General features: G+C 46.9%; 1 protein-coding gene across 3 annotated transcripts in view; it reads left to right on the top strand.

Moving 5' to 3' along the window:
• Nucleotides 1-1,692: 1,692 nt before the first annotated feature.
• The window catches only part of Usp33 (ubiquitin specific peptidase 33), a 67,851-nt gene continuing 48,370 nt past the window's right edge, over nucleotides 1,693-21,173 (top strand). For 2 of the 3 annotated variants that reach the window (XM_045137932.1, XM_045137931.1), the window contains exons 1-3: nucleotides 1,693-1,787; nucleotides 17,982-18,116; nucleotides 19,378-19,431. In XM_045137932.1, the coding sequence (XP_044993867.1) occupies nucleotides 18,036-18,116; nucleotides 19,378-19,431 (135 nt within the window). In that variant the 5' untranslated portion in view covers nucleotides 1,693-1,787; nucleotides 17,982-18,035. Of the gene's footprint in view, nucleotides 1,788-17,981; nucleotides 18,117-19,377; nucleotides 19,432-21,173 lie in introns of those variants that run through there. The other variant, XM_045137934.1, reaches the window with a different exon arrangement.

Here is a 21,173-nt window from a genome sequence, read left to right as displayed (position 1 = left end):
CCTGCAGATTTAAACATGAGTTCTTAGGATTCGCAGACAAGCACCTTAACCATTAAGGCATTTTCCCAGCCCATCACAGACCTAATGTTGAGTTGGTCTTTCACTTGAACTCCACGGAGTCTTATAACTGTGAATATATGGCTCCATCCTTTGTTGATATATATGTACATATATATATTTTTTTGGTCTTTCAAGGTAGGGTCTCCTTTAGCTCAGGCTGACCTGGAATTCACTCTGTAGACTCAGGGTGGCCTCAAACTCTTGGTGATCTTCCTACCTCTGCCTCCCGAGTTCTGGGATTAAAGGCGTGCGCCACCACACCCGGCTTTGTTGATATTTTGTGTGTGGCGAACAATGAAGCAGCCAGTTAACTTAGATTTCTCAAAATTGAATATGGAAAAATAAGAACGGGGCTGGAGAGATGGCTTAGCAGTTAAGGCGCTTGCCTGCAAAGCCAAAGGACCCAGGTTCAATTCTCCAAAACCCACGTAAGTGGTGACGTGATTCTTTGAGACAGGATCTCTTACTCATCCAGCTAGACTAGTTAGTCAGAAAGCCCATGGGTTCCTGTGCCCACTGCCCAGTGCTGCGGTCACAGGGCCCACCACCATAGGCTAAATGAGTAGGAGGGGTCTGAGTTCAGGTCCTCCTGCTTGAGAGGCAAGCGTTTTACCCACTGAGCCAGCTCCTAGGCCCTTGTTATGGTCTGAGACAAGGCTGCTCATACTATAGCTCAGGCTGGCCTGAAACTCGCTGTGGCTGGCCTTGAACCCAGTGCAGTATTTCTGCCTCAGCCTCCCAAGTGCTGCGATTAGACGCGTGAAGCAACACAAGTCGTAAACCTGAGGCTTTTCGGTGGGTCATGGCACCGCAGATTCACGCAGAGCATGAAGACAGGGGAGATGACTCGGTGGTTAGAAAGGTGCTTGCCTGCAAAGCCTGCCTGCTTGCATTTGAGTACCCAGTTCCCAAATAAAGCCAGACGCCAAAAGTGGCACATATATCTTCATTCACACACATGCAAATAAATAAACAGACAGAAATACTTATTTTAAAATATGTTGCTTTCAAGGTAGGGTATGTAGTCTCAAGGTGGCCTCGAGCTCACTGCGATCCTCCTATTTCTGCCTCCCGCGTGCTGGGATTAAAGGCGTGCGTCACCACGCCTGGGTAAAATAGGTAAAATATGTATTTTTAATTTATGACAGAGGGTATAGGGATATTCTAGGGACTCCTGCCATTGCACATGAACTCCAGATACATGCATCATTTGGCTTTACGAGGGTGCTATGGATTGAACCCTGGGACAAACATGCACCTTAACCACTGAGGCATCTCCCCCCAACCTGATTAAAAAAAAAAAAAAACAACCAGAAATAAATAAATAAATAAACGCCTTGTGATGGTCGCAGTGTGACTGCAGAAGACTGGAAGAACGCACGCAGAACAACAACAAAATACCCCGCGCCCCGCGCCCCGCGCCGTGAGCGCAACAGCAAACAGCAGAGCCGCGGCGCGGTTCCAAAGCCGCAGCAGCGCCGGGCGTGGTCTCCGCGCGCCCCGCCCCGCCCCGCCCCGCCCCGCCGCCCGCCCTCCGCCGCCGCCCGCCCTCCGCCGCCGCCCGCCCTCCGCCGCCGGCCGCCGAGACGCCGGAAGGAGCGGCTGCGGCCGGGGAAGTGCGGCGCTGGGCGGGCCGCGCTGCGGAGCGGTGTTCGGGCCCTGGCGAGCGCCGGAGCAGAGCGCGGGCCCGAGGTCGGGGCCGGAGGAGAGCGCGGCGGGGAGGAGAGGTGAGCATCGCGGCGGTGCCGGCCGGGTCAGGCCGCTGCAGCGTCCCCGCAGGGTGGGCCGGGCCCGGGGCCGGGGCGGTGCACCGGGAGGCCGGGCCTGCACGGGGAGATGCGCCGGGAGAGCCAGGGCGGTGCACCGGGAGGCCGGGCCTGCACGAGAAGGCCGAAGCGGTGCACCGGGAGAGCCGAAGCGGTGCACGGGGAGAGCCGAAGCGGTGCACGGGGAGAGCCGAGGCGGTGCACGGGGAGAGCCGGGGCGGTGCACGGGGAGAGCCGGGGCGGTGCACCGGGAGAGCCGAAGCGGTGCACCGGGAGAGCCGGGGCGGTGCACGGGGAGAGCCGGGGCGGTGCACCGGGAGAGCCGGGGCGGTGCACCGGGAGAGCCGGGGCGGTGCACCGGGAGAGCCGGGGCGGTGCACGGGGAGAGCCGGGGCGGTGCACCGGGAGAGCCGGGCCCGGGCCTCGCTGCGTCTTCGGCCTCGCGCTGCCCGCCGGCCCCGGCCCACCTCACCGCACCCCGTGCTGCTGCTTTCGCCTCGCGGCCCCGTTATTCATTGTTACGACCGGGAAAAGCGAAGTGTCATCGTCCCCGTCGCGTCGTCCGCGGCCGACGTTGTGTTGAGGGTCGAGCCCCGTCTCCCCGTCGGTCCGCAGGCTTTTGTAGCGGTCTGAGGTCGGTGGCATGCGATTTCCCACGCCTTCTCCTTTACGCATTTCTCAAATAAATACCGAACGCTCCCCATTTGAATATTCATAACGTGTAGGTGAACCTGTTGGCCCGAGAGGTGCTTGTAAGGTGTTTTGCATTCGACCCAAAAGTGTTTTTAAGGGGCTGGAGAGATGCCCCAGCGGTTAAGGTGCTTGCCTGCAAAGCGTAGGGTTCGAATCCCTAGGACCTGCTAAAGCCAGATGCACAGGACTGCACTTTCAGTGGCTAGAGGCCCTGGCATGCTCATTCTATTTGCCATTCTCTTCCAAATAAATAAATAAGATAGATTTAAAACATTTAAAATATTATTTTATTTATTTGAGAGTGAGAGAAACAGAGAGAGAGAGAGAATGAATATGAGAATGAATGAGCACATCAGGGTCTTCAGCCGCTGCAAATGAACGCCAGACGCGTGCGCCACCTTGTGCACCTATCTAGGTCCTTTGGCTCTGCAGACAAGTGCCTTAACTGTTAGCCTCTCTCTCCAGCCTGGGATTTACTATGTAGTTTGAGGGTGGCTTCGAACTCACAGCAATCTTTCTACCTCTGTCTCCCGAATGCTGGGATTAAAGGTGTGTGCACCATGCCCAGTTAAATAAAATATTAAAAAAAAATTGTAGGGTATATGCATGCCCAATGAATCGGTATTAGGTCTGGAAATGGGAAAATGGAATCAGTCATTGAAACCCTGGCACCCCGCTTCGGGTCTAAGCAGGATAAATTTTACCACAGACATCTAGACTTTTTTTTTTTTAAATGATTTAATTTTGTTTATTTATATAAGAGTGTCAGACAGAGAGAAAGAGGCAGAGAGAGAGAGAATGGGTGCACCAGGGCCTCCAGCCACTGCAAAGGAACTGCAGACTCGTGTGCCCCCTTGTGCATCTGGCTAATGTGGGTGGTGGGGAATAGAACCTCGAACCTGGGTCCTTAGGCTTCACAGGCAATTGATTAACCACTAAGCCATCTCTCCAGCCCTAGACTTTTTGCTTAGCGGTGAATTCAGAATTTTTCTTTTTCGAAGTTTCAAGTATCATAAGCTGCCTTTGAACACAGTATGTAGCCAAGGCTGGCCTTGAACTTCAATTTTTTTTCAACTTTAAAATATTTATTTGAGAGAGAAAGCAAGGCAGATAGAGAATTAGGATGGGCATGCCAGGTACTCTAGCCCCTGCAAATGAGCTCCAGACACAGGTGCCATATTGTGCATCTGGCTTTACATGGGTACTGGGGAATTGAACCAGGGTCCTTTGGCTTTGCAGGCAAGTACCTTAACCACTAAGCCATCTCTACAGCCCTGGTCTTGCCCTTCTGATCCTCCCACCATCACATCCTGAGCACTAGGGTTACAGGCATAAATCAACATGCTCAACTGAATTGTAGTCTCATGTATTTCAATCAGCTCTTGAACCCGCTCTGTAGCTGAGGCTGGCCTCGGACTCCTGATCCTCCTGTTACCGCTGTCCACGTGCTGGGACTACAGCCGCAAGCCCCTATGTCCAATTGAAGTTTTCTTTTCTTCTTCAAGGTAGGGACGGTAGCCCAGGCTGACCTGGAATTCACTGTGTAATCTCAGGGTATCCTCAAACTCATGGCTATCCTCCTACCTCTGCCTCCCAAGTGCTGGGATTAAAGGTGTGCACCACCCTGTCTGGCCCAACTGAAGTTTTTTCCTAGTGATCTGTTTGGAAAGAGTAATGAGAACCGGGCATACTGGCTCGAAACCTGCAATGTCAGTGCTGCGGAGGTGAGGACAGGAGGACCAGGAGCTCACGGCCAATCGGGGCTACATGGAACCATGTCTCCATCCACAGGAAGAGCAATGAGGCCATCTTCTCTGGTTGAGAGAGTCCTTTGGTTTTCTTTGTAAAACTTGGACCAAATCAGAAGATTCAGACAGGCTGTTTGATTTGAATCTCATGCAAGCATTGTTAGTAAAGTCAAAGTGTGGGAGAAAAATGGGAATCTTTTAAAAATAATTGTTTTATTTGTTTGCAAGGAAAGAGACAGACTGAACGGGTGTGCCAGGGCCTCTAGTCACTGCAAAGGAACTGCAAATGCATGTGCCACTTCTGCATCTGGCTTTATGTATGTACAGGGAAATTGAACCTGGGTCATTAGGCTTTGCAGGCAAGCGCCTTCACTGCAGAGCCATTTCCTCAGTCCTCCAAGTAGAAATCTTATTGAAGGATAATGCCGATTAAAAAAAAAAGTAATAGGGTATGCTGGGAGTCTTATGTTATTTCATTTACTTTGGCAGGATTGACAGATAAACGCTACAGAAGTACGCGTGGTGTAATGTGTTTGACTTGCCACACACAGGGGTATTCCACCTGAAATCAGCTGATTGCATGTTATGTTTGATGTGGTTTATTGCCAACTTTCACTTTTTTCTTTCAGTTTTTGGTTTGTTTCCTTTTTTCCTTATGTTTCTTTTTTCTTTTTTGCATTTCTTTTTTTTTTTTAATTTTATTTATTTATTTATTTGAGAGTGACAGGCACAGAGAGAAAGACAGATAGAGGGAGAGAGAGAGAATGGGCGCGCCAGGGCTTCCAGCCACTGCAAACAAACTCCAGACGCGTGCGCCCCCTTGTGCATCTGGCTAACGTGGGACCTGGGGAACCAAGCCTCGAACCGGGATCCTTAGGCTTCACAGGCAAGCGCTTAACCGCTAAGCCATCTCTCCAGCCCCTTTTTTGCATTTCTTAATGGGGGTCGTACTCTATCCCAGGCTGACCTGTAATTCACTCTTACCTCTTGGCTGGCTGGCAGGCATCAAACTCACAATGATCCTCCTACTTCAGCCTTCTGAGTGCTGGGATTAAAGGCATGTGCCACCACGCCAGGCTCTTTTGTTCAAAAGTATTTTTATTTATTTATTTGCAAGGAGGGGAGAGAGAGAGAGATGAAGGGAGGAGATATGAATGGGTGCAAAAGGGCCTCTTGTCTACAAACTCCAGATGCATGTGCCACTTTATGTATCTGGCTTTACATGGGTAATGGAAAATTTAACTCTGGCTGGCAGGCTTTGTAAGCAGTTGCCTTTTAACCACTGTGCCATCTCCCCAGCCTCACACCTTTTGTTTTTAAAAACTATCAGTAAATGAATCTTTTTGCATGACTGAGCTCAGTAGCATTAAGTTTGCGGCAAGTAGGTGACTTGAAAAATTTGAAGAGCTATTTCTCACCTTTAAGTATTGCTGTAAGTTTCCAGTGACCTTTTCCTCACACAGTCTTACTTGATCCTCTTGCCAGACCCTTGAGGAATGCCAAGAAATGTCTTTTCCTATGTCAGAAGTGTTTTGAGATTGTGTAAGCGCCAAAATTTCCTTAATGCATGAAGCAATATTACCATAGCAGCCTTTGATATGGATTAGAATCCAAGTAGATTGACATTGGAGGATTGTCACTGGGAGTATAGAATAGACTCTCCATTTTCCTTTTCTGAGACTTTTTTATTTATTTCTTTTTAAAAAATTTTTTTTTTGTTAATTTTTAGTTATTTATTTGAGAGTGACAGATAGAAAGAGGCAGAGAGAGAGAATGGGCGCGCCAGGGCTTCCAACCACTGCAAACGAACTCCAGATGCATGTGCCCCTTGTGCATCTGGCTAACGTGGGTCCTGGGGAATCGAGCCTCGAACTGAGGTCCTTAGGCTTCACAGGCAAGTGCTTAACCGCTAAGCCATCTTTCCAGTCCTATTTCTTTCTTTTTTAAAACATTTTATTTATTTATTTGACAGAGTAAGATGAAAGAGAGAGAGAGAGAGAGAAAGAGAGAGAGAGAAGGTGCACCAGGGCCTCCAGCCACTGCAAATGAATTCCAGATGTGTGCGCCCTCTTGTGTATCTGGCTGACGTGGGTCCTGGGGAATCGAACCTGGGTCCTTTGGCTTTGCAGGCAAGTGCCTTAACTGCTAAGCCATCTCTCCAGTCCCTGAAGTTTTTTTTTTTTTTTTGACAACTTCCATGGGGTGCCCATTCTCTCTCTCTCTCTCTCTCTCTGTTGCTCTCAAATAAATAAATAAATAAATAAATAAATATTTAAAAAAAAGAGTAACAAGAAAAGAAAAAATTAGCATGAATCACGTGTCCCGGTTAGTGGGGCACTGGCCGGTAGCTCAGCACGTGCAGACCGTGAGCAGCGTTGTTAAAGAACGTCTCAGGGGTGTGTGGAACTCAGACCTTGAGGTGCAGGTGCAGTGGAGAAGCCACAGCATGAAGCCAGCACGTGAGCTGAGAGCGGCAGAGCCCATAGTGGACGCAGAGTTGTCTTGCTGGTGGACTTGGACTTGGCGTTTTTCTGCTTCCCTGGCCGTTTCTGAGTGAATGCTCCGCAGCTGTCCCTTGGCCTTCTTGTTTTCTCGTGGTTAGGGCGAGGCAACCTCGGGGGCTGGTATTACAGTTATGTACCAACATGCCTGGCAGTGTTATTACTCCTTTATAATCAGTGACACTGTCATCTAGTGAACAAACCAGATCAGATAACCATTTTCTTACATTGTGATTGACGCTTGCTTTTCGGTCTCTACATGTCTGCGTGGTTTTTTCCCCCCGCTCATACTGGGATGGAATCTAGGCCAGAGTAAAAAGGTCAGGGGTTCTCCTCTTAGTGCTCATCCATGTCGCTCCTGGAGGTGAGGGGAGGGGAGGGTTCCCCCTCAGTCTAGAGCTGCCCTCCATCGTGAGCCCCTGTGGCTCTCTAGCCCCAGCCCCAACCTGCACTGAGGGTTCAGGTGTGTGTGGTTTGCCGAGGTAGGGTCTCACTCTAGCTCAGGCTGGCCTCGAACTCACAGCGATCCTCCCTCCTCTGCCTCCCAAGAGCTGGGATTAAAGGCTAGTGCCACGACGCCCAGGAGAGAGGCGGGGGGGTGGGGGGCATGCCTGCTTATACCAGGGTATCCAGCCACTGTAAATGAACTTGAGTACATGTGCCACCGTGCATCTGGCTTTATGTGGGCTCTGGGGAATTGAACTCAGGTTGTTAGTTTTACTGGCAAGCGCCTTAACGCTGAGCCATCTCTCCAACCCTCGGTTTTCTTCCATTGTATCTTACTGTTTTTTTTTTTTTTTTTTTTTTTAACTTTTTGGGAGATAGAATGAGAGAGGAAGAGAGAGAATGGGTGTGCCAGGGCCTTTTAGTCTCTGTGAACAAACTCCAGATGTGTGTGCCCCTGTGTGCATGTGCGGCATTGCATGCTTGCACCACTTTTTGTTTTGTTTTGTTTTGATTTTTTTCTTTTCTTTTTTTTTTTTTTTGAGGTAGCGTCTTACTGTAGCCCAGGCTGACCTGAAATTCACTACCTAGTCTCAGGGTGGCCTTGAGCTCATGGCAGTCCTCCTGCCTCTGTCTACCGAGTGGTGGGATTAAAAGTGTGCACCACCATGTCCAGCATCATTTTTGTTATTTTTTTTCCCTGTCTGGCTATGTGGGAACTGGAGAGTCGAACATACATTCACAGACAAGTGCTTTAACTGCTAAGCTGTCTCTTCAGCCCTCTTTCTTTTTTTTTTTTTTTTTTGGTTTTTCGAGTTAGGGTCTCACTCTGGCTCAGGCTGACCTGGAATTCACTATGTAGTCTCAGGGTGGCCTCGAACTCTTGGAGATCCTCCTACCTCTGCCTCCCGAGTGCTGGGATTAAAGGCGTGCGCCACCACGCCCGGCTTTCAGCCCTCTTTCTTATGGGGCCTCCTCTAGCCCAGGCTGACCTGGAATTCACTATGTAGTCTCAGAGTGGCCTTGAACTCATGGTGATCCTCCTACCTCTGCCTCCCAAGTGCTGGGATTAAATGCACCTCCACACCCCGCATGTATCTTACCTTTTATAAAATATTGTTTACTTATTTGCAAGGGGTCGGGGAGAATGGGTGGCACCAGGGTCCCTAGCTGCTGCAGACAAATTCCAGATGCATGTGTTACCTTGTACATCTGGCTTTATGTAGGTCCTGGAGAACTGAACCTTAGTCAGTAGGCTTTGTAGGCAAGCGCCTTAGCCTCTGAGCTGTCTCCCAAACCCTTCTTCCATTATAAAATAGATAAAAGAGCTTTAAACCGATCAGCATAGTATACTTTTGCTATTCAAAATAATTCTGAGCCCACATGGTAGCTCATACCTTTAGTCCCAGCACTTGGGAGGATGAGGTAGGAGGATCGTCATGAGTTCGAGGCCACCCTGAGATTACCTAGTGAATTCCAGGTCAGTCTGGGCTAGAGTGAGACCCTACCTCGAAAAGCCAAAAACCAAAAAACAAAACCAAACAAAAAAAACTCAGCTGGGCGTGGTGCCGCACACCTTTAATCCCAGCCCTCGGGAGGCAGAGGTAGGAGGATTGCCATGAGTTCGAGGCCACCCTGAGATTACCTAGTGAATTCCAGGTCAGCCTAGGCTAGATTGAGACCCTCCTACCTTGAAAAACCAAAAAAAAAAAAAAAAAAAAAAAAAAAGAAAAAGAAAACCTTCCCAAAACTTAGGGTGAATCTGGGCCTCTCCGGCCCTCGTGACAAGCACTCTCAGCGCTGAGTCAGTAACCGAGCGCCTGTACTCCTTAAAGGCTCTTAAACCTTTTTATTATCACTTCTGTCTTGCAGGTCTTATGTAGGTAGTGTAAGCCACTGTGAGGTCGTGAATGTCATAGCCACTTTGTGTCTGGAAGAGAGTCAGCACTCCTTGGCCCTTCCTTTGGCGCATAACATTCTTTCTGCCACCTCCTCTTCCACAGTGGTCCCTGAGGCTTGGAGGGTGTGAGCGCCGAGGTGGTGTCTCAGGGTTGAACGCTGTTGTCTCTTCTGGGCACTTTGATGAGTTTTTTTTTTTTTTCTTTCTTCAAGGTAGGGTCTCACTCTAGCCCAGGCTGACCTGGAATTCACTATGGAGTCTCAGGGAGGTCTCGAACTCATGGCGATCCTCCTACCTCTGCCTCCCGAGTGCTGGGATTAAAGGTGTGCACCACCGTGCCCAGCTCACTTTGATGAGTTTTAAGTCTCCTCAGTGGTCATTGATATCTGAAAAGAGAAGCTTCTCTAAGCACAAGTGAAATTAATATTAATAAATGAAGCCCTTAGTATTCTTTTTTTTTTTTCTAAAATATTTTGTTTTTATTTATTTATTTGAGAGAGAGAGAGATACAGAAATAGGAAGGTAGACAGAGAGAACGGGCGCACCAGGGCTTCAGCCACTGCAAATGAACTCCAGATGTGTGCACCCCCTTGTACATCTGGCTAACATGGGTCCTGGGGAATCGGGCCTTGAACCGCGGTCCTTAGGCTTCACAGGCAAGCACTTAACCACTAAGCCATCTCTCCAGCCCCCCTTAGTATTCTTAACTAGGGTTTTTTATTTTTGTTTATTTTTATTTATTTATTTGATAGTGACAGAGACAAAGAGGCAGATAGGGAGAGAAGAGAGAGAATGGGCGCACCAGGGCCTCCAGCCACTGCAAACGAACTCCAGACACGTGTGCCCCCTTGTGCATCTGGCTAACGTGGGTCCTGGGGAATTGAGCCTCGAACCGGGATCCTTAGGTTTCACGGGCAAGCGCTTAACCGCTAAGCAGCCATCTCTCCAGTCCCCTTTTTCTTTTTCTTTTCTTTTTTTTTTTTTTTTGGTTTTTCAAGGTAAAGTCTCATTCTAGCCCCGGCTGGCCTGGAATTCATTATTTACTCTTAGGGTGGCCTCAAACTCATGGTGATTCTCCTACCTCAGCCCCCAAGGGCTGGGATTAAAGGTGTGTGACCTGGCTCCTTCTAACATTTTATTTTTGAGGTTGGTTTTCACTATGCAGCCAAGGGCAGCCTAGAACTTGTGATCCTCCCTCAGCCTTCATGTAGCTAAGATTAGAGGTATGTGCTTCCATATCTGGCTGATGATTTAGTTTCTTGCTTTTCAACCTGGGGCCTCATACATGCTGGGCAAACCCTACCAGTGAGCTATGTACTTTGTTTTATAACTGGCATGGCTTTTTGTAATTGACTAGGCAATAACATAAAGGTAGCTTCTTTTTTTTTTTTTAATTATGTATTTATTTATTTGAGAGCGACAGACACAGAGAGAAAGACAGATAGAGGGAGAGAGAGAGAATGGGCGTGCCAGGGCTTCCAGTCTCTGCAAACGAACTCCAGACGCGTGCGCCCCCTTGTGCATCTGGCTAACGTGGGACCTGGGGAACCGAGCCTCGAACCGGGGTCCTTAGGCTTCACAGGCAAGCGCTTAACCGCTAAGCCATCTCTCCAGCCCTAAAGGTAGCTTCTTAATATTAAAATGTCTATAGGGTAGGCTGTCAGGCCATGATATATAACTTAAATATTAGTAGGTTGGGTCCCTGTGTTCTATGTTATTTATTTATTTTTAAAGTTTATTTGTTTATTTTTGAGAGATAGAGAAAGGGAAAGAGGCAGAGAGACAGAGAGAATATGATTGCGCCAGGGCCTTTCAGCCTCTGTGAACGATCTCCAGACGTGTGCGCCCCCTTGTGTGCATGTGCAACATTGCATGCTTTGTCACTATGGCTAAGTGGGACCTAGAGATTCCAAATGCATTCTTAGGCTTTGTAGGTAAGCGCCTCAACTGCAAAGCCATCTTCAACTGGCCCATTAAAGTGGCTTTTTAAAAAATATTTTATATTTTGTTTATTTATTTATTTGACACACACAGAGAAAGGGGTGGAGAGAGAATAGGTGTACCAGGACCTCCAGCCACTGCAAATGAACTCAATACATGTGGGTCCTGGAAAATTGAACCTGGGTCCTTAGGCTTTGCAGGCAAGTGCCTGAACTGCTAAGTCATGCCTCTATCTAGCTGCTGTTTATTTTAAAAATCGTTTTATTTATTTATTTATTTTATTTTTTTTGTTTTTCAAGGTAGGGTCTCACTCTGGTCCAGGCTGACCTGGAATTAACTCTGTAGTCTCAGGGTGGCCTTGAATTCACGGCGATCCTCCTACCTCTGCCTCCCAAGTGCTGGGATTAAAGGCGTGCGCCACCAAGCCCGGCTTGTTTTATTTATTTATTTGAGAGAAGGAGACCATGAGGTAGACAGACAGAGTGAGTATGGCATTCAAGGATCTCCTGCCACTGCAAATGAATTCCAGGTACATGTGCCACTTTGTGCATCTGGGTATTGGGGCTCAAACCCAGGCCACTAGGCTTTGCAAGCAAGTGTGTTTAACCACTGGGTTATCTCTCTACCTCCAGTCTTTTACAATATTTTTATTTGCAATTAGAGGGAGAGAGAGAGAGTATATGAATGAATGAGAATGGGCACACCAAGACCTCTTGCCACTGTTAATAAATTCCAGATGCACGTGCCACTTTGGGCATCTGGCTTTATGTGGATACTGGGGATTTGAGTCCAGCTGTGAGGGTTTGCAAGCAGCACCTCTAACTGCTGAGCCATCTCTTCAGCTGCAGATAAACATCCCCCCCCCCCCGGTCTCACTGTAGCCCAGGTTGACTTGGGAGTCACTGTGTCATCTCAGGGTGGCTGTGTACTCACAGTGATCCTCCTACCTCTGTCTCCTGAGTGCTAGGATTGAAGGTGTGCACTACCATGCCTGGCTCCCAGTTTTATTTTTTAAATTATTTTATTTATTTATTTATTTATTTATTTCAGAGCAACAGAAAGAGAGAGAGAAAGAGGCAGATAGATAGAGAATGGGCGCACCAGGGCCTTCAGCCACTGCAGATGAACTCTAGACATGTGTACCCCCTTGTGCATCTGGCTAACGTGGGTCCCGGGGAGTCGAGCCTCGAACTGGGGTCCTTGGGCTTCACCGGCAAGCACTTAACTGCAAAGCCATCTCCCCAGTCCCCAGACTGTTTTTTAAATTTAACTTATTTATTAATATTTATTGATTTATATATCTAATTTATTTGTTTGTTTCCAGGCAGAGAAAGACAAGAGAGACAGACAGAGAATGGGTATGCCATGGCCTCCAGCCACTGCAAACAAACTCCAGATGCATGCGTCACTTTGTTACCCTGGCTGTACCTGGGTACTGGTGGATTGAACCCAGGTTGTTAGGCTTTGCAGATGGCAGTTGAGCACATCATAAGGTGACGCATGGCATTCATTTCCACCTGGAGACCTCTCCATCTCGCCATGGCCACCTGTCGCCATTTTGGCTGAGAACATCACCCAGTGCAGGGTGGACATACCAAGGGAATTGCAGAAGTAAGGCCAGATAGAGGCCACATATGGAAAGCCTTCGATATGGAAAGCCTTCATTTCTCTGTACGTTGAATTTTCTTGTGCAATTCTTGTTGCTCCATGTTTAATCCTGAATACCCACCTCCCCGGTCACCCTGTGAGAACAGAGTGAAAGCAGACAGTCTCCTTCCTTCTTGGCTTGCCCTTTGGGAAGAATTAAAGACCTCCATTGTCTTACCTTGTAACTACATCTGAGTCCCTCAGCTCCAACAGGACTGTCAGAAAAAGGAATGGGCTCATGATGGTACTGAGCAAGTGTGCTAGAGCCGGGTAGCGAGTGCCCTCAGGACCTTCCGCACATGAGACAGCAGCAGGTTTAATTGTAGGGAAGACTATGTTCACATGCACTGATCTCATTAAACTGTTTACTTACTAGTAGGGTCTCACTATAGCCCAGGCTGGCCTGGAATTCACTATGTAGTCTCAGGATGGCCTCGAACTTATGGTGATCCTCCTACCTCTGCCTCCCACAGGCTGGGATTAAAGTTTGCAGTGTCTGCAGCCGTGGCATGCCCATTCTCTCTCTCCCTCTCTCTCCCCCCCTCCGTCCTCCCCTCTCTTTCTGTCAAATAAATAAAAAATAAAATACTAAAAAAAAAGAAAGTAAAAATAGAAAGACTTGGACTTGAATTTGAAATGATTGCTTAACATAGGACGCCACAGACGGACAAAGGGAGCTTCATGAAGCCCCTTCCTCTGGTGGGCATTCTCTTAAGTGCCTTCAGTAGGAAGATGAGAAGTGACAGGGTGCTACACTACTGACTCGCCAGGCAAAATGCACCCAGTGCTGCAAAGTGGCATGCCTGTTGAGGGTAACTAGTCGCTTTCTGGTAGGATTTGAAGCCTGTTCCGAGGGAGGGAATTCACGCCTGGTCCTGGCTGGGAAGGGCACACCCCAGCGTGGAGGCGCGGAGAGCCCCACAGGCTGCCTCCCCGTGCCCGCGCTGCTTCTGCTGCGGGAGGAGAGGGCTCTTTCTCTAGCAGCCGATGGGATGGGTCGGCAGTTACTGCAGGGCCACAACCGGCCCAAGTGCCGAGAGTAAGTACCTGCTGGGTGCTCAGCCCTAGCTGGACCTTTGTGTTGCCCAGGCCGAGGGAGCACGGTGGAGGGAGCGGCATCTTAGAGCCCGCCGTCTTCTGGGCGTGCTGTGGCTGTTGCGCTCGTGAACTCACAGCAACTGTGGTCCCTACAAGGGCTGGCTTGTCAACAGTCCAGGGGCATGGGGGAGGGGCCCCTAGGCCCACCCCGCTCCGAGGATAGGCAGTTAAAAGTCGCTGGGAGAGAGTTTCTTTAGTGATGTAGCCACAGGTGAGTTGTCCGTGCCCCTTACGTAAATTCATCCTTATATAGGCACCCTTAGTTAAACTCATTGGGTTCCCGCCAAAAAGAAAGAAAAAGGAAAGGCTAGAAGGGAATAATTGGGAAGAGGAGTCAGCCAGAGTGGGAGATGGTCAGGAGAGGGTAATGGGGGTGAATGTGATCAAAATACTTTTTTTTTTTTGTTTGTTTTGGCTTTTCAGGGTAGGGTCTCACTCTGGCACAGGCTGACCTGTTATTCACTAATGTAGTCTCAGGGTGGCCTCGATCTCACGGCGATCCTCCTACTTCTGCCTCCTGAGTGCTGGGATTAAAGGCGTGTGTACTACGCCTGACTCAAATTACATTCTTTACATGTATGAAGAGGTCATAATGAAGCCCGTTATTAAGGGTAATATATATGTATATATATACACACACACACACATATATATGTACGTACATACATACATATACATATATGTGTGTATATATATATATATATATATATGTGCATGTATATATATATACACACACACACATACATATATATATAAAATTTTATTTTTTTGCTGATTGTAAGGTACTTTGTCACAGCAACAAGGAAAGTGGCTAATACAAGTTCCTTCTTGCCAGTAGAGAAAGTGTCGGTGTGTAGAAAATAGCATTCCTGCCGGGCGTGGTGGCTCACGCCTTTAATCCCAGCACTCGGAAGGGAGAAGTAGGAGGATCGCCGTGAGTTGGAGGCCACCCTGAGACTACATAGTGAATTCCAGGTCAGCCTGGGCTGGAGTGAGACGCTACCTTGAAAAACCAAAACAGAAAAAAAAGAAAACAGCATTCCCTTTTATTGTTAGTGAAATAGAAGTTGTCATAACCACTTGGGAAAAGAATTTTGTTATATATATTTAACATTAAAAAAATTAAATTTGGGCTGGAGAGATGGCTTCGCGGTGAAGCGCTTGCCTGTGAAGCCTAAGGACCCTGGTTCGCGGCTCGACTCCCCAGGACCCACGTTAGCCAGATGCACAAGGGGGCGCATGCATCTGGAGTTCGTTTGTAGTGGCTGGAGGCCCTGGCGCGCCCCTTCTTTCTATCTGCCTCTTTTTCTCTGTCTGTTGCTGTCAAATAAATAAATAAAAATTAAAAAAAAGATACATCTAAAAAATTAAAAAAAATTAAATTTATTTGAGAGAGAGTAAGAAGCAAATATACAAATGGGCACACAAGGGCCTTCAGTTGCTGCAAATGAACTCGAGATGCATGTACTCTCATGTGCTTCTGGCTTACATGGGTCCTGGGGAATTGAACCTGTGTCCTTTGGCTTTGTAGGCAAGTGCCTTAACCACTACACCAACTCTTCTGTCCTGTAAAATATATTTTTATAGAACCAGTCTTTGTTCAGTGATAGAGCATATTTGAGGCCCTAGGTTTAGTTCTCCCAACAAAACAAAAAAGACAGTCTATGTAAAGTTTTATATATATATATATATCTGAGATCTATCTATCTCCCTCCCAGTAAATAAATATATATATTTTGAGGTAGGGTCTCACTCTAGCTCAGGCTGACCTGGAATTCACTATGTATTCTCAGGGTGGCCTTGAATTTACAGTGATCCTCCTACCTCTGCTTTCTGAGTGCTGGGATTAAAGGCATGTGCCACCACACCCAGTACGTGTTTTTTGTTGTTAACTACTGTTTCATTGATTTATTTGAGAGAGAAAGAGGGAAAAAGAGATACAGAAAGAGAATGAGAATGCCAGGGCCTCTAGCTACTGCAAATGAACTCCAGGTGCATGCACCACCTTATGCATGTAGCTTAACATGGACATTGGTGTGTCCCTTGTCCTTAGGATTCACAGGCAAATGCCATAAACTGTTAAGCCATTTCTGTAGGCCTACTACGATGTGTGTGTGTGTGTGTGTGTGTGTGTGTTTTTCGAGGTAGGGTTTCACTCTAGCCCAGGCTGACCTGGAATTCATTATGGAGTCTCAGGGTGGCCTCGAACTCACGGTGATGCTCCTACCTCTTCCTACCAAGTGCTGGCACCAAAGGCATGCGCCACCACGCCCGGCTTATGATGTTTTTAATGGTAGGGCATGGAAACAGGAAACAGTGAATGTCCACCAGAAGGCCTGATTGTATGTAGCCCACGTCATGGACACAGCAGAGGAGGACCCGTTAGCGTATGATTGAATCCTTGGGGGCTGGGAAAAAATAGGACTGAAGAAAAAAAAGCAGGATTCAGAAAAGCAGTAGTAAATGATTGAATTTTTGCTAGAGAAACAATGAACAGAAGGCTGTGTCTCTCTGTACCAGTATTTTGTGTGTGGTACTGTCTGTTTCATTAATTATTTAAGATGCGACTGTGAATTTGCTCATTTATTTGTTTACTAATTTATTGTGTGTGGCATATGTGTGTGTTTGTGTATGTGTTTATGTGCATGTAACTTTGCATGAGGAGACGAAAGATAAGAAACGGTGAGAAACATTGTTAAACCTTTTCCTAAATATAAAGAAGAAAGAGAATATTTACAAATACGTAAATGTACTTCATTCTGAAAAGTGTATGGAGTTGCTTAGTGTTTCATAATGATAGACAACTTCTAGAAGTGTTTTCACTGCTGACCCTGGAGTGACCCCTGGGGTGTTGGTACATTGCTGTATGATAGTGGAGTGATTATTTGATTTGATTTGCTCAGTCTTGGTTTTTAAAATGTATTTACAAATCCAGGTGTGGTGACATAGGTCATTAATTTCCAAGTGCTCAGGAGGCAGAGACAGGAGGATTGCGGAGTTCAAGGCCAAGATGAGATACAGACTCTTTTATAAAAAGTTTTTTGCTTTTTGAATATTTTCACTTACAAGGAGAGAGAGAATGGGCACACCATGGCCTGCAGCCTCTGCAAATGAACTCCACATGCCTGCACCACTGTGCATTTGGTTTTATGTGGGTACTGGGGAATCGAACCTGGGTCCTTAGGCTTTGCGGTCAAGCGCCTTAACTGCTGAGCTCTCTCACCAGCCCGAGATACATAAACTCTTAATCGCAAGCTACAAGAAGAAGTGTTTTTCGGGTGGTACTGCTGTAATGAATTCAGAGGACAGGGCCCATAGACAAATGGCATCTATGCAGATCCCCTTTGCATGGATTAAGAGGCTACAACAAAGGTTGTTGGAGAAAGAGACTGGAGACCTTTGTGTGAAAGTCCCTCACTGCCTGAACTGAACAGGTAGACAGCCTAGCGTGCGTGCGGCTTTTCAGCTCATGCAGGAAGTGAGAGAAGTGGCATGTACCGGAGGGTTGCGGTGAAGGTCATGAACTGGGGTTCTCCACCTGGGGAAGGATTTTCCTTCTGAGGACATGATCGACTTCTGTTTAGAGATATTGGTTCTCAGTTCTCAGAGGCATGGTAGTTACTAGTGGTGCCTGGGCCCTGCTGAGTAGAAGCGGGAATGCTGCTAATCACCTATAAGGCATAGAGCAGTCCCTAGAGCAAGGAGCTTCTCCTGTGTTGTGTAAGGAGCTCTGATAGAAAGCGCCTGTCCTGAGCATAGTGCCAGGGTGCCAGGTGATTTCATTTATGCCATCATGAAGGGGTTGTGGCTGGCCGTGGTGGCGCATGCCTTTAATTCCTGCATTCTGGAGGCGGAGGTAGGAGAACCACTGACTTTTGAGGCCAGTCTGAAACGACATAGTGAATTGTAGGTCAGCCTGGGCTAGAGTGAGACCCCTACTTGGGAAAAAAAAAAAGTAAGAAAAGCAAGCAAAGAAAGAAGGGGCTGAGGTTCATGTGAAAATGAAGCTGTATTCAGGAAAATTCCTGTGTGTATGAAGCTAGCTTCAGTTGTAAAACTAACTTAGTTATGTCTGAAAATATGCTCTTATGGGACTAGCTTATAGATTTCTGTTATCTTTTATTTTCATCATTTTTAGCATGTTAATATTTTCTAATTAAGTTTTGGGTCACTTTTCCTACAGGTATTACCACATTTAGAAAGCCTTGGGAGGAAATAGGAAAACACTTCTGAGAAAATGACAAGTTTTCGCAGTCCTTGTCCACATTTGGATTCAGTTGGTGAAATAACAAAGGAGGATTTGATACAGAAATCTCATGTAAGTGATTGCTTCTCTTCGATAAGAAGTCTCATCACAGGGTAGAATTTGGGAGGCAGAGGTAGGAGGATCGCGGTGGGTTCGAGGCCACCCTGAGACTACAAGTGAATTCAGGAGAGCCTGGGCTAGGTTAACAAAAAAAAAAGAAGAAGAAGAAGTCATGATCATGTAAGTTCAGGGCTGGAGAGATGGCTTAGTGGTTAACATACTTGCCTGTGAAGCCCAAGGACCCAGATTCAATTCTCCAGAACCCACATAAGCCAGATGCACATGGTGGTACATGCTTCTGGAGAGGTCATTTGCAATGGCTACAGGTCCTGACACAACCCATTCTTATTTTCTTTGTTTCTTTCTGTCTCTCTCTGATAAACAATTGAAATATAAAATATTTTTAAAAAGGTGGGCGTGATGGCACACGCCTTTTAATCCCAGCACTCGGGAGGCAGAGGTAGGAGGATTGATGTGAGTTTGAGGCCACCCTGAGACTCCATAGTGAATCCAAGTCAGCCTGGGCTAGAGCGAGACCCTACCTCAAAACACCAAAAACAAAAAAAGAAAAAGAAAATAATAAAAAGAAATCATGGTCAAGTTTTTCTACCTATACATTTTAAAAATTACTACTTCATGGCTGGGCATGGTGTGCAAACCTTTAACCTCAGTACTAGGAATGCAGAGGTAGGAGGATCACCGTGAGTTTGAGGCCAGTCTGGAACTACAGAATAAGATCCACGTCGGCCTGGGCTAGAGTGAGACCCCACCTCAAAAAAAATAAAGCAAACAAAATTACTATTTCTTTTTTTTTTTTTTTCCCTGAGGTAGGGTCTTGCTCAGGCTGACCTGGAATTCACTATGTAGTCTCAGGGTGGCCTTGAACTCATGGTGATCCTCCTACCTCTACCTCTGCCTCCTGAGTGCTGGGATTAAAGATGTGTACCACCACAACCCACCATGTGTCCTCCCTTTTTTTTTTTTTTTGCCCATAAGAAACCATTTATTTGAACCAGTTGAAAACATAACTGAAGGGGCTGGAAATGTGGTTCAGTCGATAGAGGGCTTGCTTAGCATGCCGGAGCTGCTCGCTGCCTTCCAGCGTGGATTGAAGACCCGCGTGGATCGACACGCAGCGGCTCCTCAGGACGACTCCAGGCCTTCAGTGCCAAATTGGGCACGCGTCCCATTTTTAACATAGGATGTTATCAGTGAATTCCTCATGTTTGGCTGTGTCAATTTAGCAAATGTTCTCTTTAATGTTTTCTCCTAGGGTACTTGTCAGGATTGTAAAGTCAGAGGACCAAATCTTTGGGCATGCCTGGAGGTATGTATGTATGTATATGTGCGTGTACATATTTTTTTTCTGAAAAGTTTGCAAGTATAAATTTATATTTGAATAATTATAAAAATTTTGTTGTATAACAGAATTTTGTAATTGAATATCCTTTTTAAAATGTTTTATTTTTTGTTTGTTTTCTAGGCAAGGTCTCACTCTGGCCAGGCTAACCTTGAGCTCAAGGTGGTCCTCCTACCTCAGATTCTCTAGTGCTGGGACTAAAAGCATGTGCCACCATGCCTGGCTTGAACATCTTTTTTTTTTTGGTTTTTCAAGGTAGGGTCTTACTCTAGCCCAGGCTGACCTGGAATTAACTATGTAGTCTCAGGGTGGCCTTGAACTCACAGCGATCCTCCTACCTCTGCCTCCCGAGTGCTGGGATTAAAGGCGTGCGCCACCACGCCCGGCTTTTGAACATCTTTTAAAAACAGCACTATTGATTATAAAATACTCAAATTTAAATTTTGAATGGATTTTAACTTCTGGTACAAGTTTTTAGTTAACTACTTGTATTTTTAAAAATATATATATTTTTTATTTATTTGAGAGTGACAAACAGAAAGAGGGAGAGGGAGAGGGAGAGGGAGAGAGAGAGAGAGAGAGAGAGAGAGAGAGAGAGAGAGAGAGAGAATGGACATGCCAGGGCCTCCAGCCACTGCAAACGAACTCCAGACGCATGTGCCCCCTTGTGCATCTGTCTAATGTGGGTCCTGGGGAATCGAGCCTTGAACCGGGGTCCTTAGGCTTCACAGGCAAGTGCTTAACCACTAAGCCATCTCTCCAGCCCTACTTGTATTTTTTAAATATATTTTATTTATTTATTTATTTGAGAGAGAGAGAGAGCGAGAGCGAGCAAGCACATGCCAGGGCCTCCAGCCATTGCAAATGAACTCCAGATGCATGTGTCCCCTTGTGCATCTGTCTTATGTGGGTCCTGGAGAGTTGGACTGAGATCCTTTGGCTTTGCAGGCAAGCGCCTTAACCACTAAGCCATCTCTCCATCCCAACTACTTGGATTTTTAAAAATATTTATTTAGAGAAAGAGGGAGAGAGAGAGAGAGAGAGAGAGAGAGAGAGAGAGGGAGAGGGGGAGGGAGAGAGAGAGAGAGAGAATGGGCTTGTCAGGGCATCCAGCCACTGCAGACAATCTCTAGATGCATGCACTACTGTGCATTTGGCTTACGTGGGTCCTGGGGAATCGAACTTGGATCCTTTGGCTGTGCAGGCAAGTGCCTTAACCACTAAGCCATCTCCCCAGCCCAACTTCTTGGATATTTTATGCTTGCTTTTTGTTGGAGGTGAAATAATTGTTAACTCAGATACTTTGATTTTTTTTTTTTTTTTGCTTGGTTAAATTACCTAATTGTAGAATTTAATAGTTGAGTTAAAACCTATAATCAGGGCTGGAGAGTTGACTTAGCAGTTAAGCGCTTGCCTAAGGACCCCGGTTCGAGGCTCGATTCCCCAGGACCCATGGTAGCCAGATGCACAAGGGGCCGCATGCATCTGGAGTTCGTTTGCAGTGGCTGAAAGCCCTGGTGCGCCCATTCTCTCTCTCTCTGTTTCTCTCCCTCCCTCCCTCTCTGTCTGTTACTCTCAAATAAGTACATAAAAATAAACAAATTAAAAAAAAATCCTGTGTTTAAAAAAAAAACAAACCTATAATCAGCCAGGTGTGTTGGCACATGCCTTTAATCCTAGCACTTAGGAGGCAGAGGTAGGAGGATCAT

Source organism: Jaculus jaculus, chromosome 19 (assembly GCF_020740685.1).
Source record: "Jaculus jaculus isolate mJacJac1 chromosome 19, mJacJac1.mat.Y.cur, whole genome shotgun sequence".
In the NCBI taxonomy this organism is placed as follows: Eukaryota; Metazoa; Chordata; class Mammalia; order Rodentia; family Dipodidae; genus Jaculus; species Jaculus jaculus.
The sequence above is the reverse complement of the archived record's forward strand: the minus strand, read 5'-3'. Positions and strand labels throughout refer to the sequence as shown.